The sequence below is a fragment of the Schistocerca gregaria genome, chromosome 4 (assembly GCF_023897955.1).
Source record: "Schistocerca gregaria isolate iqSchGreg1 chromosome 4, iqSchGreg1.2, whole genome shotgun sequence".
In the NCBI taxonomy this organism is placed as follows: domain Eukaryota; kingdom Metazoa; phylum Arthropoda; class Insecta; order Orthoptera; family Acrididae; genus Schistocerca; species Schistocerca gregaria.
In genome coordinates, this window is record NC_064923.1 from 390,752,815 (window position 1) to 390,780,048 (window position 27,234).

General features: G+C 40.9%; 1 protein-coding gene across 4 annotated transcripts in view; it reads left to right on the forward strand.

Moving 5' to 3' along the window:
• LOC126268113 (BTB/POZ domain-containing protein 10) overlaps window positions 1-27,234 on the forward strand; it is a 116,961-nt gene that overhangs the window by 67,240 nt on the left and 22,487 nt on the right. For all 4 annotated transcript variants that reach the window (XM_049973633.1, XM_049973635.1, XM_049973634.1 and 1 more), the window contains one exon: window positions 7,235-7,452. In XM_049973633.1, coding sequence (XP_049829590.1) covers window positions 7,235-7,452 — 218 coding nt within the window. The remainder of the gene's footprint in view (window positions 1-7,234; window positions 7,453-27,234) is intronic.

Here is a 27,234-nt window from a genome sequence, read left to right on the forward strand (position 1 = left end):
CCCTCCCAGTGTCTCTCAGACCACAGGCTGCTACCACACACCACAAGGTCACCCGCTCTCTTATGGTTTCAGGTCTTGCAGAAACCTGCTCTCGTTCTGTGCCCTCTCCTCAGCCTATGAAAGAGCAGAGACTGACCTCTTATCTATGGATGTCTTTGTTGATGACAGATGGTGACACAGCGGCATGTTCAGCTCCAGCCCATTTGCCTCCCATTTGGATACCCACTCCGTGCTTATTCAATGGATCTGTAATCGGTCCTAATGTCAACTCCCAGAGTTGCAATACCTTTTTGCCTTTTACTTAGATGCTTGTTCTTCAGGAAACTCATGTTACTGATGCTCACTCACCGACCCTTTGTGGGTTCCGTGTTTTCTGACAAAACCAGGTCAGCTCTTTGAGGGCTTCAGGTGGTGTTCGCACATTGGTCCGCGTGGATATATATGGATCCGACATCATACAACATTGGAAGTAATTGCCATCCAGGTCCAGTGTGACTCTGCAGTCACAGTTTGTGATCTCTAACCCCCCTCCTGACAAGCTATTTACATCTGCTGCCGTAATTGGTTTCCTTCAGCAACTGCCCTCTTGCTTCCTCCTCCTTGGGGATTTTAATGGCCATCACCCTTTGCGGGGTAATGCTACCTCGTCTAGCCGGGCCGCCTCATTGACAAATTTCTTGTGGACCACGACTCCTGTCATCTTAATGATGATTCCCCAACTCATTTTAGTGCTGCATATTGCCCTTTCTCTCCCATTGATGTTCGCTCTCTTCCTGTCCCCTTCTTCCTTTCTTACACTGGTCCCCATAAAATGACCTTTGTTATAGTGACCAGTTCTCATTAATTCTCTCATTCCGTACCGCCTGCTGGTGACCAGGTTACCCTGCTGGTTTTTCCATCATGATTTGTTGCTCCCAGGTTGCGTTTATACCTTCTTTATCAGGTTGTATTGATGAAGGTAATCTGCACTGCCAGCATTGCCATTCCTCGCTTGTCAGGCTCTGTTCACCATAGGCCAGTTCTGTGGTGAAGCATGTCCGTTGCCATCACTATCCATAATTGTCTTTGCACCTAGCAACATCATCAGCAACACCTTTAAACATCTTTGTGCCAAAGCTCATTTCTTAAACAAACAGAGTAAGCGGGTGTATTGGGAACACTTTCTCTCCTCTAGGTTTTTTTGTTCCTTTCGTCACTAGTGTTTGTTCCTTTCGTCACTAGTGTGGGCTGCACCCTGCACCTTCCAAGGTTGTCGTCGATAGTCTTACATTCTGGGCCTTGCCCTTCCAGGTGGTCTTTATACAGATCCATCAGTTCTTGCAGAACACTTTGTGACCCCTTTTACGACAGTGTCAGCCCCAGCCTCCTAACCAGCTACCTTCCTTCTCTGAAAACAGTGGTGGGCTGAAGCTTGCCATGATTCAGCTCCTGGCCCTGATTCCATGCATAACCAGTTGCTTAAACACCTCTTCCCTTCACAATGACAATATCTCCTCCAGGTGTGTAATCATATTTGGCGCCAAGGCATTTCCCCCCCTCATTGGAGAGACAATATTGTGGTTCCTGTCCTTAAGCATGTCAAGGAACAGTTATCCCTTGATAGTGGCCAGCCAGTCAGCCTGACCAGTGTCCCCTGCAATTTACGAGTTCTTGAATCTCGGCACCTTTTATCTACTTCTCAGTGTGGCCTTTGAGAGGTACCGTCTCCAATCAATAGTTTGCTTTGACTTGAAACTGCAGTTTGGCAGGCCTTTTCTTATGATGCCACCTTGTCACATTTTCCTTCAATCTTCTGTCTAAGGCCTATCACACAGCTTGTTGCTGTCACATCCTTCTTAAGGTCTGCGAGTGTGGTCTTCGGGGCCCCTCCTGATTTTTATTCTTCAGTTCCTGTCCCACCATTCGTTCAGAGTTCGGGTTGGCACTGTTCTATGCTCTCAGCAGATGCAGGAGCATGGCATTCCACACAGCTCTCTGTTAAGTGTCCTTTTTCTCATCTTTACTAGTGGACTCTTGGCCTCCACTGGATCATTGGTCACCCCTGCTTTGTATGTGCGTTATTTCTGTATTTGGGTTAGCTCTTGGTGACCCCTGGCGAATGACAACTCCAGGGTACCGTCCGGCATGCTTCCACATGGACATACTTGAATGTTTCCGAATTCTCCCCCTGTTGTCCTGTTATGGTCCGTCTCGAGGTCCATCACCCGAGTGTGGTACCCCAGTTCGTTTCTTGGGTCTTCTTTTTGACAACAGTCTTACTTAGTTTCCCCATATCTATTATCTGAAGGTCGGTTATCATAAACTTAATGTCCTTCATTTCTTTGTCCACAAATCTTAGGGCACAGATCATTCAGCTATACTCCACCTTTACTTGTTCTGTCTAGTGTGGGGTTTATGGATCAGTGCTCCTTCCACACCGCTCCTAACGAACCCAGTTCACTAATGTATTTGTTTAGCTCCTGGTCCCTTTCCCACTATCCCTGTGATAGTCTTCTCGTTGGCACTGGGACCTCACCCCTTTCTGTTCAGTGGTCCCAGCTCATAGGTAGATATATCATCACGATCTGCTCTTCTCCTGCTCACCCATCCTATTCTATTCTTTTTGTGGCTTCAAGTTGTTGCCCGCTCACTGCCCATCCTCGGCTGGGTTTACTGGTTGGGCTCTGCCTCACTACTCATCGCATTGACTTCCATCTCCTCTCCTTGTGATCTTCCCCACATTCTCTCCTGACCCCCCCCCCCTCCCTGGTTAGTTCCTCGGTCCTAGGTTTAGATGGATCTCTCCCAGGCTCCAAAAGCCTCCATTGCTCCAATAGTTCTTCGTTGTTTGTTCCAAATGCTGTTAAGGGAGTTTCAGGATGCCATTGATTTTTGCAACTATGGCTGTAAATCTACTGATAACGTGGGGTATGCCCTCCCGTCTTTCCTGTCACATGTGGGGTGTTTACTGCGGAATTGATAGCAATCTATCAGGCCCTGTGCATCATTAAACAGTCCTCACTCATCCGAGTTTTGTTATATATGGACTCGGTGAGTGTCCTTCAGTCTATTGCTCAGAATTTTTCCCCTGCCACCCATTGATCTCTGCCATCCACGACCTTCTCACTGATATTGGTGATGCTGCTTGTTAGGTTGATATTCTTTGGATTCATGGCCACATGTGTATCCCAGGTAATGAACTTGCTGATTCATCTAGCTAGGGGAGGGGGAGGTGGCTCCTTGCCCCTTTCCTCCCACCATCCTCTTGGGGTGCATTTGTGTCTTTACATCAAATCCCTTTTTGCTCAATTGTAGGCAGACTCTTGGGAGGGTATCCCCTGTCTAATGAACTTAACACAATCAAGGAGACTCCCGCCATCTCTGCCTCTCACATTGGGAATCCACCTTCCTCTGTGGTCTTCATAAAAGTTTTTCACCCTGCAGTGATTCGGCCCTCCGGCCCCTTCCCCTTTGTAGATGTGGTGCTCCCCCCTCATTGATCCATATTTTGCTTGTTGCCCCTGCTGCTTGGCCCTTTGCACTAAGTATGCCCTCCCGCCTTCCTTGTTGCAGCTGTTAGTGGACGACCCTTGCATGGTTATGTCTGTCCTCAGTTTTCTTCACTAAAGTGATTTGTCCTTGGGACACCACACGTGGTTTTTCTGAGACGGGCCTGCTCTCCCCATCTCCACCCACTCTTGTTCTTTTCTCTTTTTGCTGCCATGATGTCCCTTTTCCCTCTTTGTTTGTCCTTTATCCCTTCCCCTTTCTTGAATGTGATGATTTTGTTGTTTCTCCCTTGATTTCTGCCATCTTAGATCATGCTACTGATGACCTCACTGTTTGGTCTTCGTTGTCATCGTCCCTACCCCAATCCCCCACCCCAAAATCAAGAAGCCAACCACATTGTCAAAAGCTTTTCTAAACTTGCAAATTCTGTAACTGCAGGTTTCCTTTCTTCATTCTCTCTTCTAAGACAAGTCGTAAAGTATTGTATCGTCCCACATGTTCCTGTATTTCTCTGGAACCCAAACAAATCTTCCCCAATGCCATTTGCTTGCTAGTTTTTCTAGTGTTTTGTAAATATGTTATCAATATTTTTCAGCCATAATATGGTATTTTGCAACCATAACTCATTAACTGGTGGTTTGATAGTATTCACACCTGTCTGTGCTGGTTTTCTTTGGAATTAAAACTATTAGATTATTCCTAAAGTCTGATGGTGTTTCACCCGCCTCAGATATCTTGCACATCAGATGGAATAATTTTGTCATGGGTGTGCTCTCTGAAGGATCTCAGTAATTCTGAAAGAAGTCATATGCTCCAGGGGCCTTTTTTTCTATATATGTCTTTCAGTGCTCTGTCAAAGTCTCTTGTAGTATCATAGCTTCCATGGCATTTTCACATTTCCTAAAGTAGCACAACGCATATCACAAAAATATATGAAAAAAATTGTCCTTCAGATATATCAGAGGGCTGTTAACATCTACAGCTACATCCACATCCACCTCTTTACTTCGTAAGGCACCTTACAGTGTGTGATGGAGAACACACTGTGTACCACTGTCACTTTCCCCACTTCCTTTTCCAGTCCTGAATGACTGATGGCTAGTAAGATTGCCAGTAAGCAAAGCAAAACATTTTCACCGCTGTAATAGAATTGCTTGGAGCTGAGTGCATAATTTAATAGTCTTGTATTTGCTAATTTCGTGGTTTGATTCTAGCTGGTGCATATATATATGAGATGTAAATAAAATAGAAAGAAACTTCCACATGGGAAAAATATATTAAAAACAAAGATTCCAAGACTTTGCCAAGCGGGAAAGCGCCGGTAGACAGGCACAATAAATAAAACACACAAACACACACACAGAATTTCTAGCTTTAGCAACCGACGGTTGCTTCTTCAGGAAAGAGGGAAAGACGAAAGGATGTGGGTTTTATGGGAGAGGGTAAGGAGTCATTCCAATCCCGGGAGCGGAAAGACTTACCTTAGGGAGGGGAAAGGACAGATGTGCACTCACGCGCACACACACAGACATATCCATCCGCACATACACAGGCAGACATTTGTCTGACAAATGTCTGCTTGTGTGTGTGTGTGTGTGTGTGTGTGTGTGTGTGTGTGTGTGTGTGTGTGTGTACACCTGTCCTATTTTCCCCCTAAAGGTAAGTCTTTCCGCTACCGGGATTGGAATGACTCCTTACCCTCTCCCTTAAAACCCACATCCTTTCGTCTTTCCCTCTTTCCTGAAGTAGCAACCGTCGGTTGCGAAAGCTAGAAATTCTGTGTGTCTGTTTGTGTGTTTTATTTATTGTGTCTGTCTACCGGCGCTTTCCCGCTTGGTATATATATTTGATGTGACTTACCAAACAAAAGTGCTAGCAGGTCGATAGATACACAATCATACACACGAAATTCAAGCTTTCACAACCAACGGTTGCTTCTTCAGGAAAGAGGGAAAGATGAAAGGATGTGGGTTTTAAGGGAGAGGGTAAGGAGTCATTCCAACCCTGGGATCGGAAAGACTTACCTTAGGGGCAAAAAAGGACAGGTATACACTCTCTCTCTCTCTCTCTCTCTCTCTCTCTCTCACGCACACAAGCAGACATTTGTAAAGGCTTGCATGTCGGCTTGTGTCTGTATATGTGCGGGTGGATGGATCTGTCCTTTTTTCCCCTTAAGGTAAGTCTTTCCGCTCCCGGGATTGGAATGACTCCTTACCCTCTCCCTTAAAACCCACATCCTTTCGTCTTTCCCTCTCCTTCCCTCTTTCCTGAAGAAGCAACTGTTGGTTGTGAAAGCTTGAATTTTGTGTGTTTGTTTATCTATCGACCTGCCAGCGCTTTTGTTTTATATATACGCTTATGTTTAAATTTGGTATTTGTTATCAGTTAGAAATCTTAATCAACAAATATCAAATTCCAAATTCTTAGGTGTTCATACTGAAGAGAACCTGGATTGGAGGTCCATATTACTTTTCTTCTTAATTATATAATCTCAGCAACACTTTTGATTCCCATAATATCAGATTTTGGAGATGAAAATTTCAGAAAGTTAACTTATTTTTCCCATTTTTCTCTCCTAATGTTTTATGGTATGATATTAATGTGTAACTGGTCACAGAAAACAAAAGTGTGTATTGCATGTAAGTGCAGAACGTAATGTAAAAAGGTTTTCAAAGAATGGGCGTACTGACAGTATCCACACATTTTATTTACCACTTTATGAAGTTTATCAACGATCAATCCCATACTGAAAACAACAAACTAGAAGGTCAAGTGATTTATGTCATCCACCACTCAGCCTTAGTGTGGCACAAAAAGGAGTGTGAGATCCAGCCTTAAAAATCATTTATAATTTACCCAGAATGATGGATTCGCGTAAGACTGTTGTGTAAACAATCAGCATGTTGTCATATTTTCAACTGAGGAAGTGTACCACCGTTACAAAACTGACTTGCTCCACATCATAGGAAGTGATCACAGCTGTGATCCAAAGAACATGGAAATAAGTGTGGCAACTCAAGATATGGTGCCAGATTTATGGTATCATAGTGTGTTTAAGAAATATTGACTATGTCCTCTTAGTTAGCAAGGATAGTAAGGAAATAAAAATTGATATATTGGTAATGTCAAATTGCTGAGACTGGCAGTGGAGACCAGTGCGTGTTGTACATGAACCGCAACTATGTATCTGTTGCATCCAGTTTCCGAGAGATGACTTCAGAGTCATACCCATTTAGTATAAAGAAAATAAATGCATAATTTTTGTGTGGCATGTAGTGTGAAGTGGTGTGGTTTTTTGTTCCCCCTCCCCTCTCAAGTCGAGTACAGATCTAATACCGTTAGTAAAATGTAACTGCCTAGAATATTAATTCTTGGTGATGGTGTCTCAGATTCAGTAATAGTAGTGTGTGTACTTCTGGAAATGTGAAAAGGGAGGAGGAAGTTAAAAAAATGTAACTCCACAAAAAGCTCATATTCTAGGGCAATATTATACCATACTTAGCATGTTTACTACTAAACTATTATAATGTAATTTCATAAATTAACGTCAGGAAATTTTATTAAGTACATTTATGATTTTAGAAGTAAAACAAAAAGTAATGAGATGTAGCTCTTCTGGTTAACTGGAGAAACTGAAAGTGATAGATTACTTAAGGAGGGCACTATGGTAATTACTTGCATTAAACAAAACAAATAGGGTAATTTTAAATGTAAGGCTCTAAGGCAACTTTCACCTTGTTTATAGGATGTTCAGCTCTGGTATAGAATTTACTCATCCGAATGAGAGAGGAGAATATGAAGTGGCAGAAGGAATCTCAGCAACTGTGTTTCGTTCCATCCTTGAGTATTATAAGGGTGGGCTTATTCGTTGCCCTCCCACAGTTTCCGTACAAGAACTAAGGGAAGCTTGTGATTACCTCCTTGTTCCATTTGATGCTCAAACTGTCAAGTGTCAGAATCTACGTAAGTATTAATTGTGACAAAAATGGGTGCTAACTAAGTTGTTGGCTGTTTGTTATATTTTTTGTAAATATGTCTGTAATTGTAAATTGAGTCACTGTTCTAAAACTACAGAATAGTTTTTGGTCCAAGAATAAGCAAAAATTATAGTTGTTTTGTACGCTTCGTATCTGTTCGCTGAGGCAAGTCTCCCTGTACAAACTTACCTGCAAATAACACTTGTGCTCATAAGGAAGCCTCAAAATCCACAAAGCAATGTAGGTGCACAAAATAGTGCTGTGCCAATATTGAAACTGCAATAAAGATCAAGCCTTTATAAGAAAACTGCTCTGGAGTAGCTCTTAACATGTGTAGTGTCCCTCCTCCAAATGCATTCATGTAAGTATGGAGCTCATACTACCGAATGACAATAAGTTCTGCATGACGGTTTCCCATTTTACAGGTAAGGTCATCCACCACAGCTTACTATATGACATGAAGTGAGGTGTCGCACTGATCTCACATTAAGAGGAAGCAGGGTTCAAATGCTCATCCAACCATTCATATATAGGAAAATCCAGGATTGAATGTAACAATATTATGAAAAGGATAGTTATTACTCACCATATAGTGGGTACACTGCTTTGTAGATAGAAGCAACAAAAAGGCTGTCGGAAAGTGAGCTTTTGGCCAAAAAGTCCTTTGTCAAAAATAGATCCCCCACCACCACCACCACCACCGCCACCACACACAAACACGCACTCATGCTCATGTGTCACACTAACAAAATTCACGCACACATCATGCATGCTGAGAATATATATGTGTTGGGGGGGGGGGGGCACTTACTTTTGACAAAGGCCTTGTTGGTCGAAAGCTCACTTTCTGGCGGTCTTCTTTGTGCCAATGTAGCAAATATCCTTTACCTAATATCGTTACTTTCATATACAAGTTTAGATTTTTATTTAAACCAAATGAAGACAAAGGCCAGGATGTTTCATTGGGAAAGGACACAATCAGTTTCTTTCCCTATCCTTGCCCTCTTTCCCTGTTCATGGTCTAGCTCTAATAACCTTGTTAGCTGGTTGTTAAGCCCTAACCTTCCTCTTTTCCTTTTACATATTAATGGAGGAAATTCAATTTAAAGTCAGCCAAGTCCATTCTATATCAAGTGTGTAATTGATTACTTAAATATTACCTGACATTGCAGGGCGGGCTTTGGTTTCCAAGAGGTCATTAGTGATCTATGTTGGTGGTATTGGTGTTGAATCAAGGATGATATGACTTGATGAGCTGACAGAAACTTATTAATTGTTGTCACCCACAGAACATACTTGTATAAGACATGTTAGATCTGTTAGTCAACCCTCTTGGTGCAGGCACCACCATTACATTCATTTGGAGATAGTCACATGGGAAGCCCAGGAAGAGGGCTTGCTTATCAAAAGGTCAATGAAACTACTTGAAGGAAATCACTAAATCTCCTAGTGTAATTTGCTGTGGAAACTAACATACCTAATTTCAAAACTTGATTGATAGTGGAGTACATCAGCTCGGGCAAATACTTTCAGTAATAAAGTATCAATAGTCAGTCTTTCCATGTCCATGGACTGTGTGTGTGTGTGTGTTAGATTAGATTTACTTTCATTCCAATTTATCCATAGTGAGGAGGTCCTCCAGGGTGTAGAACATGCCAGAAAAACTGTAATACATGACATATATTTCCAACTAAAAACAAATAAGCTAATGTACCTTCCACAGGTCCCAAGTGGAATGAGTCATTTTTTTAAATGAACACTATATGAAAGAATCATTTTACAAACTCTCATTTACTAAGATTACATTAATGCACTGAATTTAAAATAAAAAAGTTTTTATTTATTTATAAGGTAATAACACATAACAGAACTACTACAATACTTATTTACAATGAACTCATTACTGCACTGAAATGGTGCAGAAGTTAGATTGTACACACACACACACACACACACACACACACACACACACACACACACACACACACACACGTAAATCAATTGGTTCTACTGAGAAAGTCATCAATGGAGTAGGAGGAGTTGGCCACCAATAAATCCTTTGTTCTTCTCGTAACCTGAATTTTATTGGTTGTTAAGCTTTTTATGGCTGCTGGCAAGTTATTCAAAATGTGTGTTCCTGAATAATGCACACCTTTTTGTACAAGAGTAAGTGACTTTAAATCCCTGTGAAGATTATTCTTATTTCTAGTATTGATTCCATGAATTGAGTGGTTGGTTTGAAAAAGTTATATATTTTAATGACAAATTTCATCAAGGAATAAATATATTGAGAAGCAGTAGTTAATATCCCTAGCTCCCTAAACAGGCTTCTGCAGGATGTTTTTGAGTTCACACCACATGTAAGTCTTTTTGCACATTTTTGTGCTCAGAAAATTTTAACTTGGCTTGATGATTCACCCCAAAAAATAATCTCATATTACATGGAATGAAAGTAAGTGTAGTATGCCAGCTTTTTCATTTTTATATCTCCTATGTCTGACGCAATTCACACTGCAAATAGAGATTTGTTAAGATGCTTCAGCAGTTCTGTGGTGTGTTTCTCCCAGTTGAATTTATTATTAAGCTGTAATCCCAAGAATTTAAAACTATTTCCTCTATCTGCTTGTCATCATATGTTAGGCATATACTTAGGAACACCCCTTAAAAGTTCTGAACTGCATGTAGTGCGTACTTTCAAAGTTTAGTGACAAAGAATTGGCTAGCAGTGATAAGTGTCCACAAAAATTTAATTGCCGATCTTTCTAAGACTGCACTTGATTTGCTATTTATTGCAATGTTTTTGTCATCAGCAAACAAAACAGATTTGGCATCTGGTTATGTTACTGATGCAAGGTCATTGATATACACGAAAAAAAGTAAGTGCCCTAAGATGGAACCTTGTGGGGCCCCACATGTAATTAGTTCCCAGTTGGATGATGCCTGATAGCTTAATACATGTCTCTTTCCTAATAAAACCCTTTGTTTCCTGCCAGAGATATAATATTTGAACCATTTTGCAGCATTTCCTGTTACACCATAAGATTCTAATTTACTTAAAAGGATATTGTGATTTACGCAGTCAAATGCCTTTTACAGATCACAAAATATAACAGCCTGCAACTTTTTGTCTAATGATTTAAGCACATTTTCACTCTAAGTGCAGATAGCCTTCTCAATATCAGAACCCTTTAGGAATCCGAACTGTGACTTCGAGAGCATGTTATTTGTGATAAGATGGTTATAAAGCCTATTGTAAATTACCTTTTCTAAAATTTTTGAGAATGCAGCAAAAGTGAAATTTGGCGGAAATTTGATGCTATTTCTTTATCTTCTTTCTTAAACTGTGGCTTAACTTCAGCATATTTCAACCATTCTGGAAATATTCCATTGATAAATGACTGATTACACAGATAGCTTATTATGTTACTTAACTCAGAATCATATTCTTTAATTAACTTTGTTGCTATTTCGTCATCCTCACTAGATGTTTTTGATTTTAAAGATTTTCTAATGGACATTACTTCTGCTGGGGTTGTGAGGGTCAAATTCATAATTATGGAAGTTATTTGAAATGCCTGGTATGAGGTATTCCATAGCAGCATCTACAGAACCTGACAACCCCATCTTTTCAGCAACAATTATAAAATGTTTGTTAAAAAGTTCTGCAACACTGTACACATCTGTCACCAATGTATTATTTACTCTTAATGCTATTTGTCCCTATTCATGTCTGATTCTACTGGTCTCCTCCTTCACTATATCCCATATTGTCTTTATTTTGCTATCTGATATGACTATATTTTCCTTGTAATATATTTGCTTTGATGTCTGTTTTACAGCCTTTAATATTTTTGCAGTATTTCTTGTAATGTGCTATAGCATCAACATCAGAACTGTTTCAGATTGACAGATACAGTTTTCTTTTTGTTTTACAAGATACCTCTATTCCTTGAGTAATCTATGTCTTCTTCATAGACTTTGCTCTAACCTTGGTTAGTTTTGGGGGAAAACAGTGTTCAAATAAGGTAAGCACTTTATTAGCAAAAGTGTTATATTTTTCATTCATGCCATGAGCACTGTAAACATCACTCCATTGAATGTCTCTGAGGAGTGTTCTAAACTAATCAATTTTTGGCTTATTTATTACCCTCTTAAGCTCATATTTAACAGATTTTATATCCTGTTCAGTATTAACATTTAACAGAAGGAATTGCATGTCATGGTCTGAGAGGCCATTGACCATTGGTTTTGCAATTTTTTTTTTTTTTTTCGTTCATTGGACTTTTCTATAAAGATATTATCAATGTCTGCCTGTAAGCAATTGGCTCCCTTAGTGGGGGACTTTACAGTGGGAATTAAGTTGAATGATAGTGTTACTAATTCAAATAAGTTCTTATTGGGAGAGTCTTTAAGGAAATCTACATTGAAGTCACCAGCAACCACTATTTCTTTGTTTTTGGTTGTTAAATGGGCCAGTGCAACTTCATGGTGGTTTATGAACAGACTAAAGTTACCTGCAGGTGCTCAATGTACACTTAATATTATGAAGGATTTTTTGTGAAATTCTACTTGTGTTGCACATGCTTCCATATGCTGTTCTAGGCAAAATTTATGACTGTCTATATTCTTAAATTCATGACAGTGCCTGATGAATGTGGCAGCTCCTCCTTTCTTTATTTCTGTTCTACAAAAGTGAGATGCTAACCTAAACCCTGTAACACTTAAAAGTTCTGTACCATGATATTCAGAGAGGCAGATTATGTCAGCTGGGTTTGAAGACTCTAATTCATCTATGCAGATCATTTATTCATTAATTTTATTTCTCAGTCTTCAAAGATTTTGATGCAGTAAAGATAGCTGAAATTTCACATTGAGTGAGTTAAAATTGGATAGAGTTGAAATATCTGCTGACTGTTGAATATTCTTAACCAATAGCTGTTTATGCTGATGTAATAAGCTAGAATTGTGTTTTTTGGTTTCTTTCTCAAACTGAAGGTTTGTCTCTGTCCTAACCTCTCTTAAAATTTGATTTCTTTCTGTCCTCCCTACCCTGAAAAAGGGTCTTTCCTGAACCCTATAACCACTGGTATTTTATCACACATGACAGTGCTTCCCCCCCTTTAACTTTCCTGCTATTTTCCCAGCCAGTTTACCCTTCCTTTTCCTGTTGAGGTGAAGGCCATGCCTAGTATAATCCCACCTATTGAGAGAATCAGCAGGAACCACACCAATGTGTGACCCTGCACCCAACATAAGCAGCTGTTCCAACTCCAAATTAACTCCCTTGACTGAAGAGTTCAAATGAGTCTCTACTGTAACCAGGATCTCTGTCAGTACTGTTACCTGACCCACCCACTATAACCACAGTGTCTTCCTCAGTGAAATCTTTGCAAAGTGATCCTAAATCCTCTGCCACCTGCTCCAGACCAGCATTAGGTTTTAAAAAAAATTGGTGACCTGGTATTCTGATCCTAGTTCATCCCACTAAAGTTGTCCAACACCTCTTCCCTGGGAACTACATAACAACACTTTCTTTCTCTGTACTGAGATCCCTTTTTTCATATTCACCACAAAGCTGTTGGATGAAGTTCTAGGCCTGTTCCTCCTGTTGCCTGTTGTCACTTCCCGTCCCTCTTTACTCATCTCCCTCCTTAAGCTGTCAAGATCTCCCCTGGCCTTGTCTAACTCAGCTTGAGGGGTGACAATTTTCCCCTCCTGTTCTAGTATCTTCCTATCTCTACTACATATCCTACAAAACCACTGATGACTCATTTACTTCCCCTGTTCCCACGCCACTACAGTCACCCACATGGAAAAAACTACAGCACCAATCACACCAAAGCCCCGACATAACAATTCTACGGCAAGTCAAGCACTTTTCACTCCTGATGAACATAATAGTTTATTAAGAGTAAAGTCAGTTAAATTACAGATAAACATGAAAATATGATTCCGCAAATTTGGCCTATATGCAACATTATGTAAGCAAAAACACAGTGCAAAATTCTGAAACAACAACTTAGACTTTACGCTACTTGGAAATGTGAGTTAAATAATGAAGAGGTATGCTACAGTTAAATTTCTGGAGAGAGCAAAGGACAATTAAACGAAATTCTATAGATTTACTGCAGCAAAACATAAACAGAAAATATGACTGTAACCCAACTGTACGATTTTTTCGCGTTTTCTGCTATATTACGTAAAGAAAAATGAAACCTTTAATGGTACGTTTAAAAAGCACACTAATCTAAAATGACTTAGCTTTATGAGAACACCTAAACTCTTGCTAGTCACCTGGCTGTTACCCAGCCTGGCTGTACTTTTGCTAGAAGAAGACTAGAAAAAGAGCTGTTGCATGAGAGATTGCATGAATGCTGTTTTCTGTTGTATTTTTCTGTTTTCCATGCATCAATGTGCTTTTGATAAAAACATAAGAGTAATGAAGTATGTATAATCAATTTATGAAATATCAAATGTAAAATTAACAAGAAATACGACATTTTCTTGTACATACATGCAGTCAGATGAACAGTGTCACGTAAAGGATACAATCAATAGTGGCGAGTACATGGCATCTAATTTCTTCCTTCTTTCCCTTTTTAACTGCAGATAAAGGAAGATATATTATATGCATTGTTCATTGTTAATTATGTGGTGTTACTTATAACTCTAAAAAAGTTCTAAATATTTCAGTCTTTTGGGCGTGACATACAGTGCATTAGGAACTGGAAGTATACTTAATGTGCTACAAAATCTAAATCCATTTTGGATGTTATGTTTCCTAAAACCAGCCAGTTTCAAAGATACTCTCTTGTTAACTGGCAAAAATACAGCAGTCAACCCACGCAGAACCATCTCCTAGCTGTGAGGTACAAAGCCACTACTTCGCATCTGTGTGTGCTCACCAGACATTACAGGATGTAGCAGCATCCTCAAAATTTGGAAAAATCTTCCTTGGACTGATCCAAAACAAAACACTTCTGTAGATATCAGTGGCAGGATAAAAGTTCATTGAAACAACTTAAGGTGGGATTACGTGTGCTGTGAAATTTAATCTCATCTGAGATTATATGTTTATGGTAAATACCTAACACTTTAGGCCTACATATGCATTATATCCCTGCAAGTGCATCTACATAGTTGTTTCCCCTTCTCTACTTTGCTCCCCCTGCCCCCATCCGCGTACATAGCCTCCCAGAGATGCACAAAGTAGCTCACTATCCTGTCGCTGCCACATCCGTGCGCACCGCTACAGGCAGCGCTAAAGTTTTCCTCACCCCTACAGTGCTGTCCCTTCATCTTTCCTCGTCACGCCTCTGTACCCCTTCATCCGATAACTAATAATATCTTGCATTCTTTTTCATTGTGCCTATCTGCAACTCAGTGCCTCCTCTTTGTAGTAAGTAGCAATCTAATCTTTTCATTTTGCTGTTACTCCGTGACATGTTTTCCATTGTTTGATTTTGCCAAGTAGCTTTTCTTCCATTCCACAACTCAGTGCTGCTGCCCTTCTTTACTGTTTTGTGTCACATACATGCTCAGTCTCCATGCTTTTCTATTTGTGCCACATACATGCTCAGTCTCCATGCTTTTCTATTTGTGCAGTGTTGCTTTCTTCATGAAATCCCCCCCTCCCGATACTCTGCCCATCAAATTACCTGTCTCAAACTTCTGTCAGTCCATAGCCCTCGCAAACTTATACCTGGAAAACCATATAAATTAGGCCAGGCTTCCTTATACTACATCTTCTCTATTCATGAAATTATCTTATTCTGCAAACCCAGATTCGTGCATCTCATAGATTGAGACCCTAGACCTCCAGAAAAATAGAGCAGCATGCACAGTGCCACTCCAAAACACTTCCTTGTCTATACACCTCATTCTCTCCTGAAACAAACATTGTCCACCACCACTAAAACCACTAAGAGTGTCCTCAAAGTCTGTGGGCCAGGGAAAAGTTCGGTCTTCTTCGTTTCAGAAGATAAAATCGGAAATCTTTGCAGAAATTGAAATATCAGAAGGATAATCAGAAAGGTAAACTATTTTCTGAGGCTTTGGATGTTCCGCTCCCCTGCCTTGCAGCAAATGGACAACGGGTCTACAAACTTCATAATTGCCATAAAAGGAAACATGGTTTACGGCAACATATCTCACTCCTCTGAGAAACTGCAATCTCTACTGTACCAATCACGTTAATGTCTAGAGAGAGTGCGATGGGATCCGTATCCTCATACGCCTTGATATTTTCAACAAGCAGGTGCCCCTTCCCATTGCACTAGAGGCCGTGGCCATTAGTGTCTACCTATCAGTTCTAATGACAATATGTAATATTTGTCTATCCCCAGATGGATCTTTCCATTATCACAAGCTGTTAAGAGTTAGTTGAACAGCTACCTGCCCCCTTCGTCTTACTGGTGGACTGTAATACACATAATACTCTGTGGGGTGGTGACATTATGCTTCCACAGAAGCAGAGTACTAGAACACCTCCTTTCAGAACTGGACATCTGCCTACTCAATGCTGGAGCTGCTACCCATTTCATCGTGGCCCACATCCGCTATTGATCTCGCTATTTGCACCCAGGTATCTTAACCCTGATTCAGTGGCGCATCCATGGCGATCTTTGTGACAACGACCATTTTCCTATCGTTCTCTCCCTCTCAACTCACAGGCATATGGAGCACATTGGTCACTTCAGAAAGCTAATTGGCAGGCTTTCTCCTCCACAGCCACTTTTGTAGCCAGTTGTGTGACAGATATTGACAAATTGGCACATGATACTGCTAATACTACTACTCATGCTGCAGCAGTGATGATACCCTACTGCTCTGGCTCATCCTGACAACTGCTGGTGCCATGGTGGTCTCAAGCCACAGTCACAGCTATCAGGGAACACCACAGGATGCGTCAATGGCAGAATTGCCATCCCTCTATGGATAATTTAATATCATTCAAGAGACTCTGGGTGAAAGTGTGATTTTTAATAAAGAAAAGGAAGCAGGGAGCAATACATCTCAACTGTGCTCTTCCACATCCCATTGTCCCAAGTAGGACTAAACTGCACTGCATTTGTTGTCATCCACCACACATGGCAGTTCTTGGCATCTTTGTCAGTGGTAACATCTGCACTGATCTCATGGTACTTGCGAATGTTTTATGGCACACTTTGTGGAAGTGTCCGCTTGCAGTAATTACTATCCTCATTTCCTGACCTGGAAATATCTTATTGATCACTACTATCTTTCCACATACATCGCTCTCTATCATATGATGTCTCTTTCAGTGGATGGGAGCGTCACAGGGCTTTATCAGTGTGTCAAGGTGTGGCCCCTGAATCTGACAATATCTACAATCAAATACTCAAATATCTTTGTGCCGACAGCATGAAACATATCCTCAGGTTTTTCAATCACATTTGGCGGGAGGGAGTACTTTCAGTGGTGCAAAGGTATTATTATTTCTGTCCTGAAACTGGAAAGGACTCTCATATTTTAAGTAACTTCCGGCCGGTCTCTGATGAATAAAGACAATAGTCAACCACCATCTTTCTTTGTGCCTTGAAGTTGGAGGGCATATATCACGATTCCAAAATGTCCTTCTGGCCCATCACAGATCGCCAACATCTGATTCCTGTATTCGTTCACCTACATAAGGCATACAATACCACCTGGTGACATCACATCCTTATCTACACTGCATGAGTGGGGTTTTTGTGGCAGTTCACCAATTTTTATACAGAATTTCCTATCTGTAGAACTTCTTTGGGTCTGGATAGGTTGGACTCTCAGCAACCAATATGTACAGGAAACTGGAGTCCCTCAGGGATCGCTTCTAAGTGTAACACTGTTCTCTTTCACCGTCCATGGTATCATGAATGTAGTTGGCCCCACAATTTCTACATCACTGTACATATATGACCTTTGCCTTTATTATGCCTCTCCATCATTGCACACTGCTGAACACAAACTTCAGAGGGCTGTCTTAAGAGTCATGACTGGGTCCTGAATCATGGCTATCAGTTTTCTTCCACAAAATCATGAGTTTTGTTGACTCCGGACTGTGCACCCACACAGAAAGTTATATGGGTGATCATTTACTTGAAGTTGTTGAAACTTTTAAATTCTGAGGTATTCTATTTGACAGCAAGCTAACTTGGCTACTGCATATCTGCCAGCAAGAGGCAACTTGAATGAAGAAGCTGAATGCTCTCCATTTTCTTAGTCACTCCTTGTGGGGTACGTACCACACATTTCTTCTGAGATTTTATAAAGCACTAATTTTATCCCACGTGTACTATGGATGTGTTGGCTATGGGTCAGCAACAATGTCTGTGCTGAGCTCTCTAGACCCTGTTCACCACACCGGCATGCAGTTGGCAATGGCAGTCTTCTGTACAAGCCCTGTTGACAGCCTCCTGGTTGAAGCCAGTTTCCAGTGTGTACCCTGTACTGTGATATGGATGGACCTCTTTTGTTGCTCCAAGAGGATCCTGTCCTTCTCCAACACCTGTTTCTTTAGATTCTCCACGATTATTCTAATTCGGTATGCATCTACACAGATGGATTGACATATGCAAGGGGATATTAGAAGCACACTCTGCCAAGTGCCTGCAGTGTATACGCTGCAGAGCTGGTTGCCTTTATCTCAGACTTTGCAGTATGTCAAATCCCAGGCCATGACGAACTTTCTGATATGTAGTGATTTCATAGTGGCTTTAAAGGCATAACTCTGTGCTATCCCAAAAATCTTTTGGTTGCCAACATCCAGGACTTACTGGTTGACCTCTACGGGTCTTTAAAGACATTGACCTTCCCGACCATGTCACTAAAGACGTGAGTACAGGAGATCAACTTGATGTCGGGATACTGGACACAGACTTAAGGTTACAACTTCAACACAATATTTTGAAGCTCTGGGAATTTGAATGGTGGGCTATTACAGCCCAAATCTAGTTAAGAGCTATTAAAGGGTCCTCCAAGGTGTGACGTACATCTTTCCAGGCCTCTTGGGAAGATGTGTTTGTCTTGTCCCGCCTACGCTTCGGCCACACACGACCCACCCACAAGTTCATTCCATGTTGGGAGCCTCCCCTTCACTGCAGCTATGATAGTCTGTTGATAATAGTGCATTTTGATAATAGTGCATGTTCTGTTGAGTGCACCCTGCTGGCTGACCTGTGGCATGCTCTCAGCTTGCCTACCTCAGTACTTGTGATGCATGTGGATGATGGATAGTCACTATCAAAGTGTTGCATTTTATGAGAGAGAGAGAGAGAGAGAGGATTTTACAGTAAACTTTAATATTTCTCCACTTCCAGTGTTAAGGGTGACTGAGGGAGAGGAGGGGAGGCCTCCCTTTGGCAGGTACACTCGATGCAAACTCGCGTTAGTTTCTTCCCCACTCACCTTGTTGTGCCTTTAGACCTCCTGTGCAAGATGCTGCCTGGGGTTTTTCTCTGTTTTCTTTTACCTGTCATGTTACAACTACTATCACACTCTTTTAAACTCTTCCTAATACAGCTGGAACAGCCTAGACCTTATTTTTTCGCTTTTTGACTGTCTACGTGTTTCATGATAATGAGTTACTGATGACCCAGTAGTTTAGTCCCATTAAACACATCACCACCACTACCACCACCTTTTGCACCACTCTCAAATTTAACCCACTGGGCTTGTTAAAAACCACCTCTCCTTCCTCCAATCCCTGTATTGGATACACTTTTCACCAATAACTCTACCAATCAGGCTAAATCCATAACCAATTTTGTACCTTGTCTCACTAAATTTACTCCACCATCTAACTGTGATTGATTCACATCTCCCCGAATCATTCCCTGTTAACCGTCCACAATTTTCTATCTCGAAACTTGCGTCACCATCATTTTGCAAATCCCTCAACATGGGTCCCAACCTCACATCCACTGTAAGAAACACAATCCACCACCTAAAAAGTGACCCTGACCTCATAATCCTACCTGCTGAGAAAGATTCCATCATTGTGATAGTGTACGACAGGGATTACCTCCTGGAGTGGCCCGTGACAGCTGTCTGACACATCCACGTATAAGCATTTCACATGAAACCCCCTTCTGGCAGTCCAGCAGGATCTCCAGTATCTCCTCAAATTCCTACGTTTTTCCAGAACTTCTCCCTGAGTCGGTCTGCATCCTCACCCCCAACAGTCTCTTCATTCCCACCTTCCACACACTTCCCAAAGTACATAAACCCAGCCACCGTCTCTACTATTACTTGTAACCTATCGACCTATACAAAAGACACCAACTATTTTCTCCACTGACCCTTCACAGCTTCTGTTCCTTTACCACCTGATGCTCTGCTCATCACCTCCTTCTACAAGAACATTCCCAATACCTGTGGCCTTGCTTCTATTGAACATGACTTTTCCCAACACCTGACTGACTCCACACTTACAACCTCCTTCCTGTCCGTGTATATCACAGCCCACAATTACTTTTCCTTTGAAGGCATCACCTACAAACAAATCGTGGTACAACAATGGGCACGCACATATCACCATCACATGCCAGCCTGTTCAACAGTCATTGATAGGATACCTCGTTAAACATCCAGAATTTCAGAACCCCTTACCTGGTTCAGATACGTTGATTACATCTTAATGATCTGCACTGATGGTGAGAGCACACTGTCCACATCCTCCAGAACCTAAACATCCTCTCCCCCATTAATTTCATCTGGTCCTTTTCAGTCCCACAAGCCACTTTCCAAGATGTCAGCCTCCATGCCAAGGATGGCTGCATCAGTACCTCCATCCACATCAAACCTACCAACCACCAGCAATAGCTCCACTTCGACACCTGCTACTCATTCCACTCCAAGAAGTCCCTTCCATACTGTCTACCCACCCATTGTTGTCATATCTGTAGTGATGAACGGACCCTCTACAAATGTGCCAAGAGTCTCAATGAGGCCTCACTCCACTGACCGAAATTATTACCCTTCCCACCTTGTCTAGAAATAGGCCTCCTGCACCTTGTATCTCTGGTCACCTACCATCCCCCACATACTCACTGATCGGCCAAAAGGGTAGCATCTCTCTTGTTACTCTGCAGCACCCAGAACTGGAACAGTTGGCTCACATTCTACACAATGGTTTCGACTACATCTCCCTGTGCTGTGGAATCAAAAATATCCCCCCCCCCCCCCCCCCCCCAATGTTATTCCACTGTCCTATCAATCTTTGTAATATACTTGCCTATGCCTGCTACATCCCTGCACCCAGCCTCGTGCCTCATGGGTCATGCCCCTGCAATAGACCTAGATTCCCATAAATATTCCCACTACCACCTACTTTAGTCCTGTCAGTGCAATTTCTACCTCAAACAATGGCAGGACCATGTGTGAAAGCAGCCATGTGATCTACCATCTTACCTGCAATTACTGTGCAGCCTTCCAAGTGGGAATGACCATTAACAAGATGTCTCTACATGAATAGCTACCAGCAAACTGTGTCCAGCAGACAGTTGGGCCATCCAGTTGCTGAGTATTCCAACCCAACACAGTGTGGATGACTTTTTACTGCTTCACAGCCTGACCATCTGGATTCTTCCCACCAACACCAGCTTTTCTGAGGTAGGCTAGAGATTGCACCATATGCTTTGGTCCTGTAAACCACCTCCGCTTCAGCCTTCATTACTCCCTGCCCTCCACCTGCTTCTATCCCTTTTTCTGCTCCCACTCCAGCCCAGTACATCTATTCCTCCAACGCACTGTGTGTTTTGAGGGCAGGCGGGGTGGGGGTGCCTTTTATCAATAATCTTATCTGCCAGTCAATGCCTCCCCTTATCCTAATTAGCTGTAGCCATCCTTCCTAAGTTCAGGAGCTGTGACTGTGTGGAATAATTATTTTATTTCTCTGTTCCTAGTCAGATTTATTTATTGTATGTTTAATACATTGCAGCATGTTTTACTCATCATCTGGGATTTATGTATGCATATGTTACTTAATCTGAAGTAATCTGGAACTGTTTTATGTACTTATTCTGTTGCTGGAGTGGCTGTTGTGGAAAAGGGTGGGGAGGGGGGTCAGTAGGTGGCCAGAAATATCAGTGTCCACTGTTGTGTCCTGCTGGAGTGTAGCGATATTTCATTGTTGTCTTTGGTACCACAGCGTGCATGATGCAGGTAGTTACAGTTATTGGCCCTAATGGTAGTCTAAATGGCACAGCGAATGCCAACTTCCGCAGGCGAATTCTTCCTCCTCTCCTGGATGAAGTGCCACTAACAACCAGAATGCTTATGTGGTATCAACATGATGGATGTCCAGCACATAATGCTTTGGGTGCATGTGGTGTTCCGAACCGAAGGTATCCTGCCAGTTGGATTGGTCGATGAGGAACAGTTATTTGGCCTGCTAGGTCTCCTGATTTAAATCCTCTGGACTTTTTTCGTTGGGAATGTATTAAAGACATTGTCTGTCACGATTCTCCAACAACTCCCGAGGACATGCAGGAACGTACCGTGCTTGATTGTAATTCTCTTGAGCAGGCAACACTGGAAACAGTAAATAATTCTTTCATTCAACGAGTGCACGAGTGTAATCAGTGTCCAGGCTCACCACTTTGAGCACCTTTGAATGTTCTACTCCTGGACAATGTACAGTAGAGTTAAAAGTCAGTTTTGTGTTATGTTTTTACTTGGTTTTCATTTGTTTTCTTACAACTCCAACAAGAGGACTTGTTTGTGATCCCGGGCCCAAAGTCAGTGTTGTGTTATGTAGTTAATAATATTGTGTTTCAGTGAATGGTACACATTTTTGAATAGGTCTTTAGGAGAGGAAATGAATTACCGAATAAAAAATACAGGGTGTCATTTTAAAAAGTCTTTCATATTGCTGTTCATATCTTTGTTTAAAAAAAGAAGCTACAAGGAAGGCGAGCTTGCTGATTGATGTCCCCCTGAGAGCTAAAGAACATTTGCTCGAAACATTTTGTAATTTGCATCTGGACAAACAATCATTTAGGGTGGTTAAGATAAATGGGACACTCTGTATGTATCGTCGACATCCTTCAGCAGCAGGGGTATAAGATAAATTATCCACCACTACTGTCATAAACAAACTGAATTGTTCCTGAAAAAAGGGCAAATTATGAATCAGACTGCATCATTTTGAATGATTAGTACAAGAACCTATTGCATGGGCTTGGCATGATTAACTGGACCTCTGAAATGTTAGATATTTTCATGCAGCAACTTACACCAAACTGTGATAGCAAAAATGTCGAATACGTTGATTGAGATTATTTATTTATTTGTCAATTGACATTGTACATTGTGTGGATGTCACCTGAATGTTTGCATATATCAAATATACACGAATACACACTATTTAAGCAGTGGTCATATGTATGCAGTTAAACAAATGCTACATACAGGTTGTCACATCTTATGTTGCATGTTTGTATAGTTAATATCTTTATTCTGTAATAAATGTTGTGAACTGCCTCTTATTGACATCTTATTGTATTTATTTAGTACCCATACACAGATTCAGGGACTGGACAAACATGTGGAAACATTACAAGAAATGCATTCTTGAACATAAATACAAATGCTAGCCAAGCCTGCAGGTTGTGCTGATGTATTTGATCACAAACAGCACCTGTGCAATGTCCTCGACATGTTTCAAATGGTAATTATGGTCAGAACAAGGTTCTGTATAGTTGCAAGTCCACAACAGAAATGGGACCGATGATCATATCAGTCTGGTCCCTTTAATCCCCCAAACCAACCAACCATTCCACAACAGAAATAGTTGAATTATTTGGTGTTTCAAGAGTCACTGTATCAAAGATGTATGCTGTGTACAGGGAAAATGGAAAAATATCATCCGCTAAGTTACAGCATGGACAAAACTATGCATTGAGTGAATGTGACACAAGGTCATTGAACAGGATTGTGGCAAAAAATAAGGGGTAAATGACAATTAATTGAAACCCGGGGACAGCTGAAAATGTGTGTCCCGACTGGGACTCGAACCTGGGATCTCCTGCTTACATGTCAGATGCTCTACCCATCTGAGCCACCAAGGACACAGATGAATATCACGACTGCAGGGACTTATCCCTTGCATGCTTCCTGTGAGACCCACATTTCCAACTTTCCACAATCTACATACGTAATGTTCCTAATAGATATTTGCCCATCCACTCATTACTCGCACACACTAAGGTGACGATTCCCATAAGAGTTCGGGCAAGCTGTGCACATTTGCAAAGACGAAATTCAGTGGCCGGGTAGCCATTTAACTAATGAGTGGATGGACAAATATTTATTAGGAACATTACGTATGTAGATTGTGGACAGTTGGAAATGTGGGTCTCACGGGAAGCGTGCAAGGGATAAGTCCCTGCAGTCGCGATATTCATGTGTCCTCAGTGGCTCAGATGGGTAGAGCATCTGCCGTGTAAGCAGGAGATCCCGGGTTCGAGTCTCGGTTGGGGCACACATTTTCAGCTGTCCCCATAGAGGTATATCAACAGCACCTGTCAGCAGCTGAGGGTTTTAATTAATTATCATTTATTCTAGAGAAGCTGCACGGTCATCAGTGGTATCTGTTCTTTCGTGAACAGTTACTATCTTAATATAAAAAAATGACAGCTGCAGAAGTCAGTGCAGAACTGGATGTTGTACCCTACAAACCCTATCTGTCAGTGCCCAAACAACACAAAGGGAACGTCGTCAGCAAGGAATTGCAGTGTGTGCTGGAATTGCAGAACTGCTAGTTAGTAATGTATATACCTGTAACAGGAAAATGTGCTGCTGAAGTCGTAACACCTGGACTATAAAGCAACAGAATAAAGTAATTTGGCTGAATAAGTCTTGTCTCACACTGTAAACAACTTCCAGATGAGTTTGAGAGATTGTGAAGGATTCGGTGGTGATTTGGGGCACAGTGGGCATTCTGCTAGGCTGCACTACTGCCAAGGATTATTTTGGCTGATCAGGTCCAGCCCATGATACAATATTTGTTCCCTATTGTGATGTTGTGTTCAAAGATGACAAGGCCGCTGTTCACACAGCTCGCTTTTTTTAGCACGAGGATGAATTTTATCTCCCCATTATTGAACCTTTCTGGTGTACTTTGGAGAGAAGGATGCACAATTTCTATCAGACTTCATCATTGTTACCTGAAGTTGCCACTATTTTGCAGGAAGAATGGTATAACATTCCCTTGAAAACCCTAGAAGTATTTTTATTCATTCTGAGACAACTGGAGGCTGATTTGAATGCCAGTAGCTTTCCTTCACCATATTAGGCATGGTAATGTGTTATGTATATGGTGTTTCTATATTTTTTTCCACCCCCCTGTAATTCAGAATACTTTTACAAGTCACTGTCACTCTGCACCGAGATCATTTTAACGTCTGCCAAAGAAGAATTAATTTAGCAGTTCTGTGGATCAGATTTAAACTAATTCTGATGTTTCATACATTTGTCAGTGCTATAGAGGCTGGCTGTCAATCAGCGGCTACATCCGTGTTCTGTGGTTCCACAAGAGTAGAACTGACATAATGGTCATAGGGATCACTGATTCCTTTTGTTGTAGTGAGAGTCACATTTGAATCCCTTTACGCAGCAGGGTTAGTCTCTTCATTCATTTTAAAATAAGAAAACAAGCAATCCACAACCCAAAATGAAATGGACTACAGACAGCATTTGGTAGTGGCTACAGCGCAATTGCCCAAACACGACACTGTATCGACCATAAATATCTTAATTAATTTCAAGTCTCTTCTTGTGAAATAACTGAATTACTGAAATAGTTTTCTTCTACAAGCCAACATAACTTTTTCTACTATTAATTCGACTTTCTACCAAATTCTTCCTACAACTTCCTGTGCACGACTGCTCTGAGCAGGTGCTCAACACCAACTCATCTGCTTGTGCTAAGATGGCATGTGACCACAGCACTAAGGCACTGTTGTCATCATACAACAAGACAATGACCCACATAGAAAAGGTGCACTCAGCTCCAAAAGTTACAGAACCGAGCTCTAATTAAGGAGTACATATCAATAACTTATGACACCAAAGGTAGTAGTACTCATTACACCCTGCTGCAGATAGTTGCAGCAGTTAATCATTAATAAATACCAAAGACAGCAAAGAGCATAATACAGAACCTTAGGATCTTCCCTAATAAAGTTTTCTGATGGGTGAAACAAAATTTTCTTCCTTGTGAAATACCTGTACCATCTGGTAATGTCAGACTTCATATGTCATTCCCAGAACACCATAACCATATAACTTACTAAATAGCAGATCATGGCTGATGTCATCAAAGCACTTAGAAATTTCTAAAAACAGCTCGCAGTTTGGTTTATCATTGCCTGTAGCATCGAGGGTGATTTCATATAATGCGGTTTCAGTGGATTTGTTTCTCCCAAAAGCCATTTTAACCATAGGACAGTGGTTCTTTTTATTATCACTGTGCAGGAAATATGCAAGTCTTTCATACATCAAATTTGATTAATTTTTGAATATATATATAATAATGACACTGACTTGCAGTTATGCTTGTCTTTTTAAAAAGAGGTTTCAACATTGATTTTTGGATATCTATATGGTATATTCCTGTGGAAACTCTGATATTAATAATGTCTGTGAGGGGTGAAATTATGTTTTTATACCATACAGGGTTGTCAGAAACAATCTGAAAAGCTGGTAAGGGTGTTACAGGGGAGGTTGTGCTGAGAAATGATTGTTAAGAAATAAATTTGACGTGTTGTCCTATTTCTGAATTACTTAGCATTGGAGTTAGCCATTCAAGTCACTGCACATGCAAATTCAAGCAGCTTGCCACTTACAAATAGTATAATTTGTTCTTTTTGCCTAGATGATATCGGATGAGACTGCTCGCCCTTTGACTTGGATTTGATCCTTATTACTATCCCATGTCCACTGCTCTCTTATTCAGTTTTATGAGAGTAAATGAAGAATACATTTGGCAACACCGTCTCTGATGGGCCATTTGAATTAGCATGTGCACTGGCCTGATTGACTAACTACAATACTTATTAACTCTGAAACCACACAATGTATTGAATTTTTTCTTAACAATTATTTCTCAGCATAATCTCACCTGCAGCATCCTCCAAGATTTTCAGACTGTGTCCAACCATCCTGCATTTGCTTACTTTGTTTCATATACAATCAATCCCATGTGACATTTTTTATTTCAGCTTGCACATTCATCTTTCATTTCTGCTTGTGTTATATAAACTTCAGTATCATAGTTCCATCTCTGTTCATCAGTAAACACTGGATGGACTGTTGCTTTTCCTCTGTGAGCTCATGTAAAGCTTGCAGTATGCCGTTTCAATATTGGTTATGACTTTTTCATGGAACAGATGTTTGTCATTATTCTGGATGGTGTTTCATTGAAGGATATATTCTCTTTGCTAAAATGTACATATTACTTAGTTGATTGTCTAGAAGTTAGCTTTGTTGTCTTCTTATAGAGGTATGACAATGCTGTAGGTCTGCTTTTTACTAAGAATAACCACTAGTGCTAGGATTCTTGAGTCTGGTGAATCACTATCTATGAAATAAAAAAAATCTGCTCCTTGGAAAACATTAACTGAAAAATACTTAACAAAACTTGATAAATTTACATTTTTGTGTTAAATCTTCAAAATTTATTGTAAACACATAAGATACAAATAAATTTCTCTGAAATAATAAATTATAGTGAGTATAGTTTTCTATAAACATTTAAGTACATAAG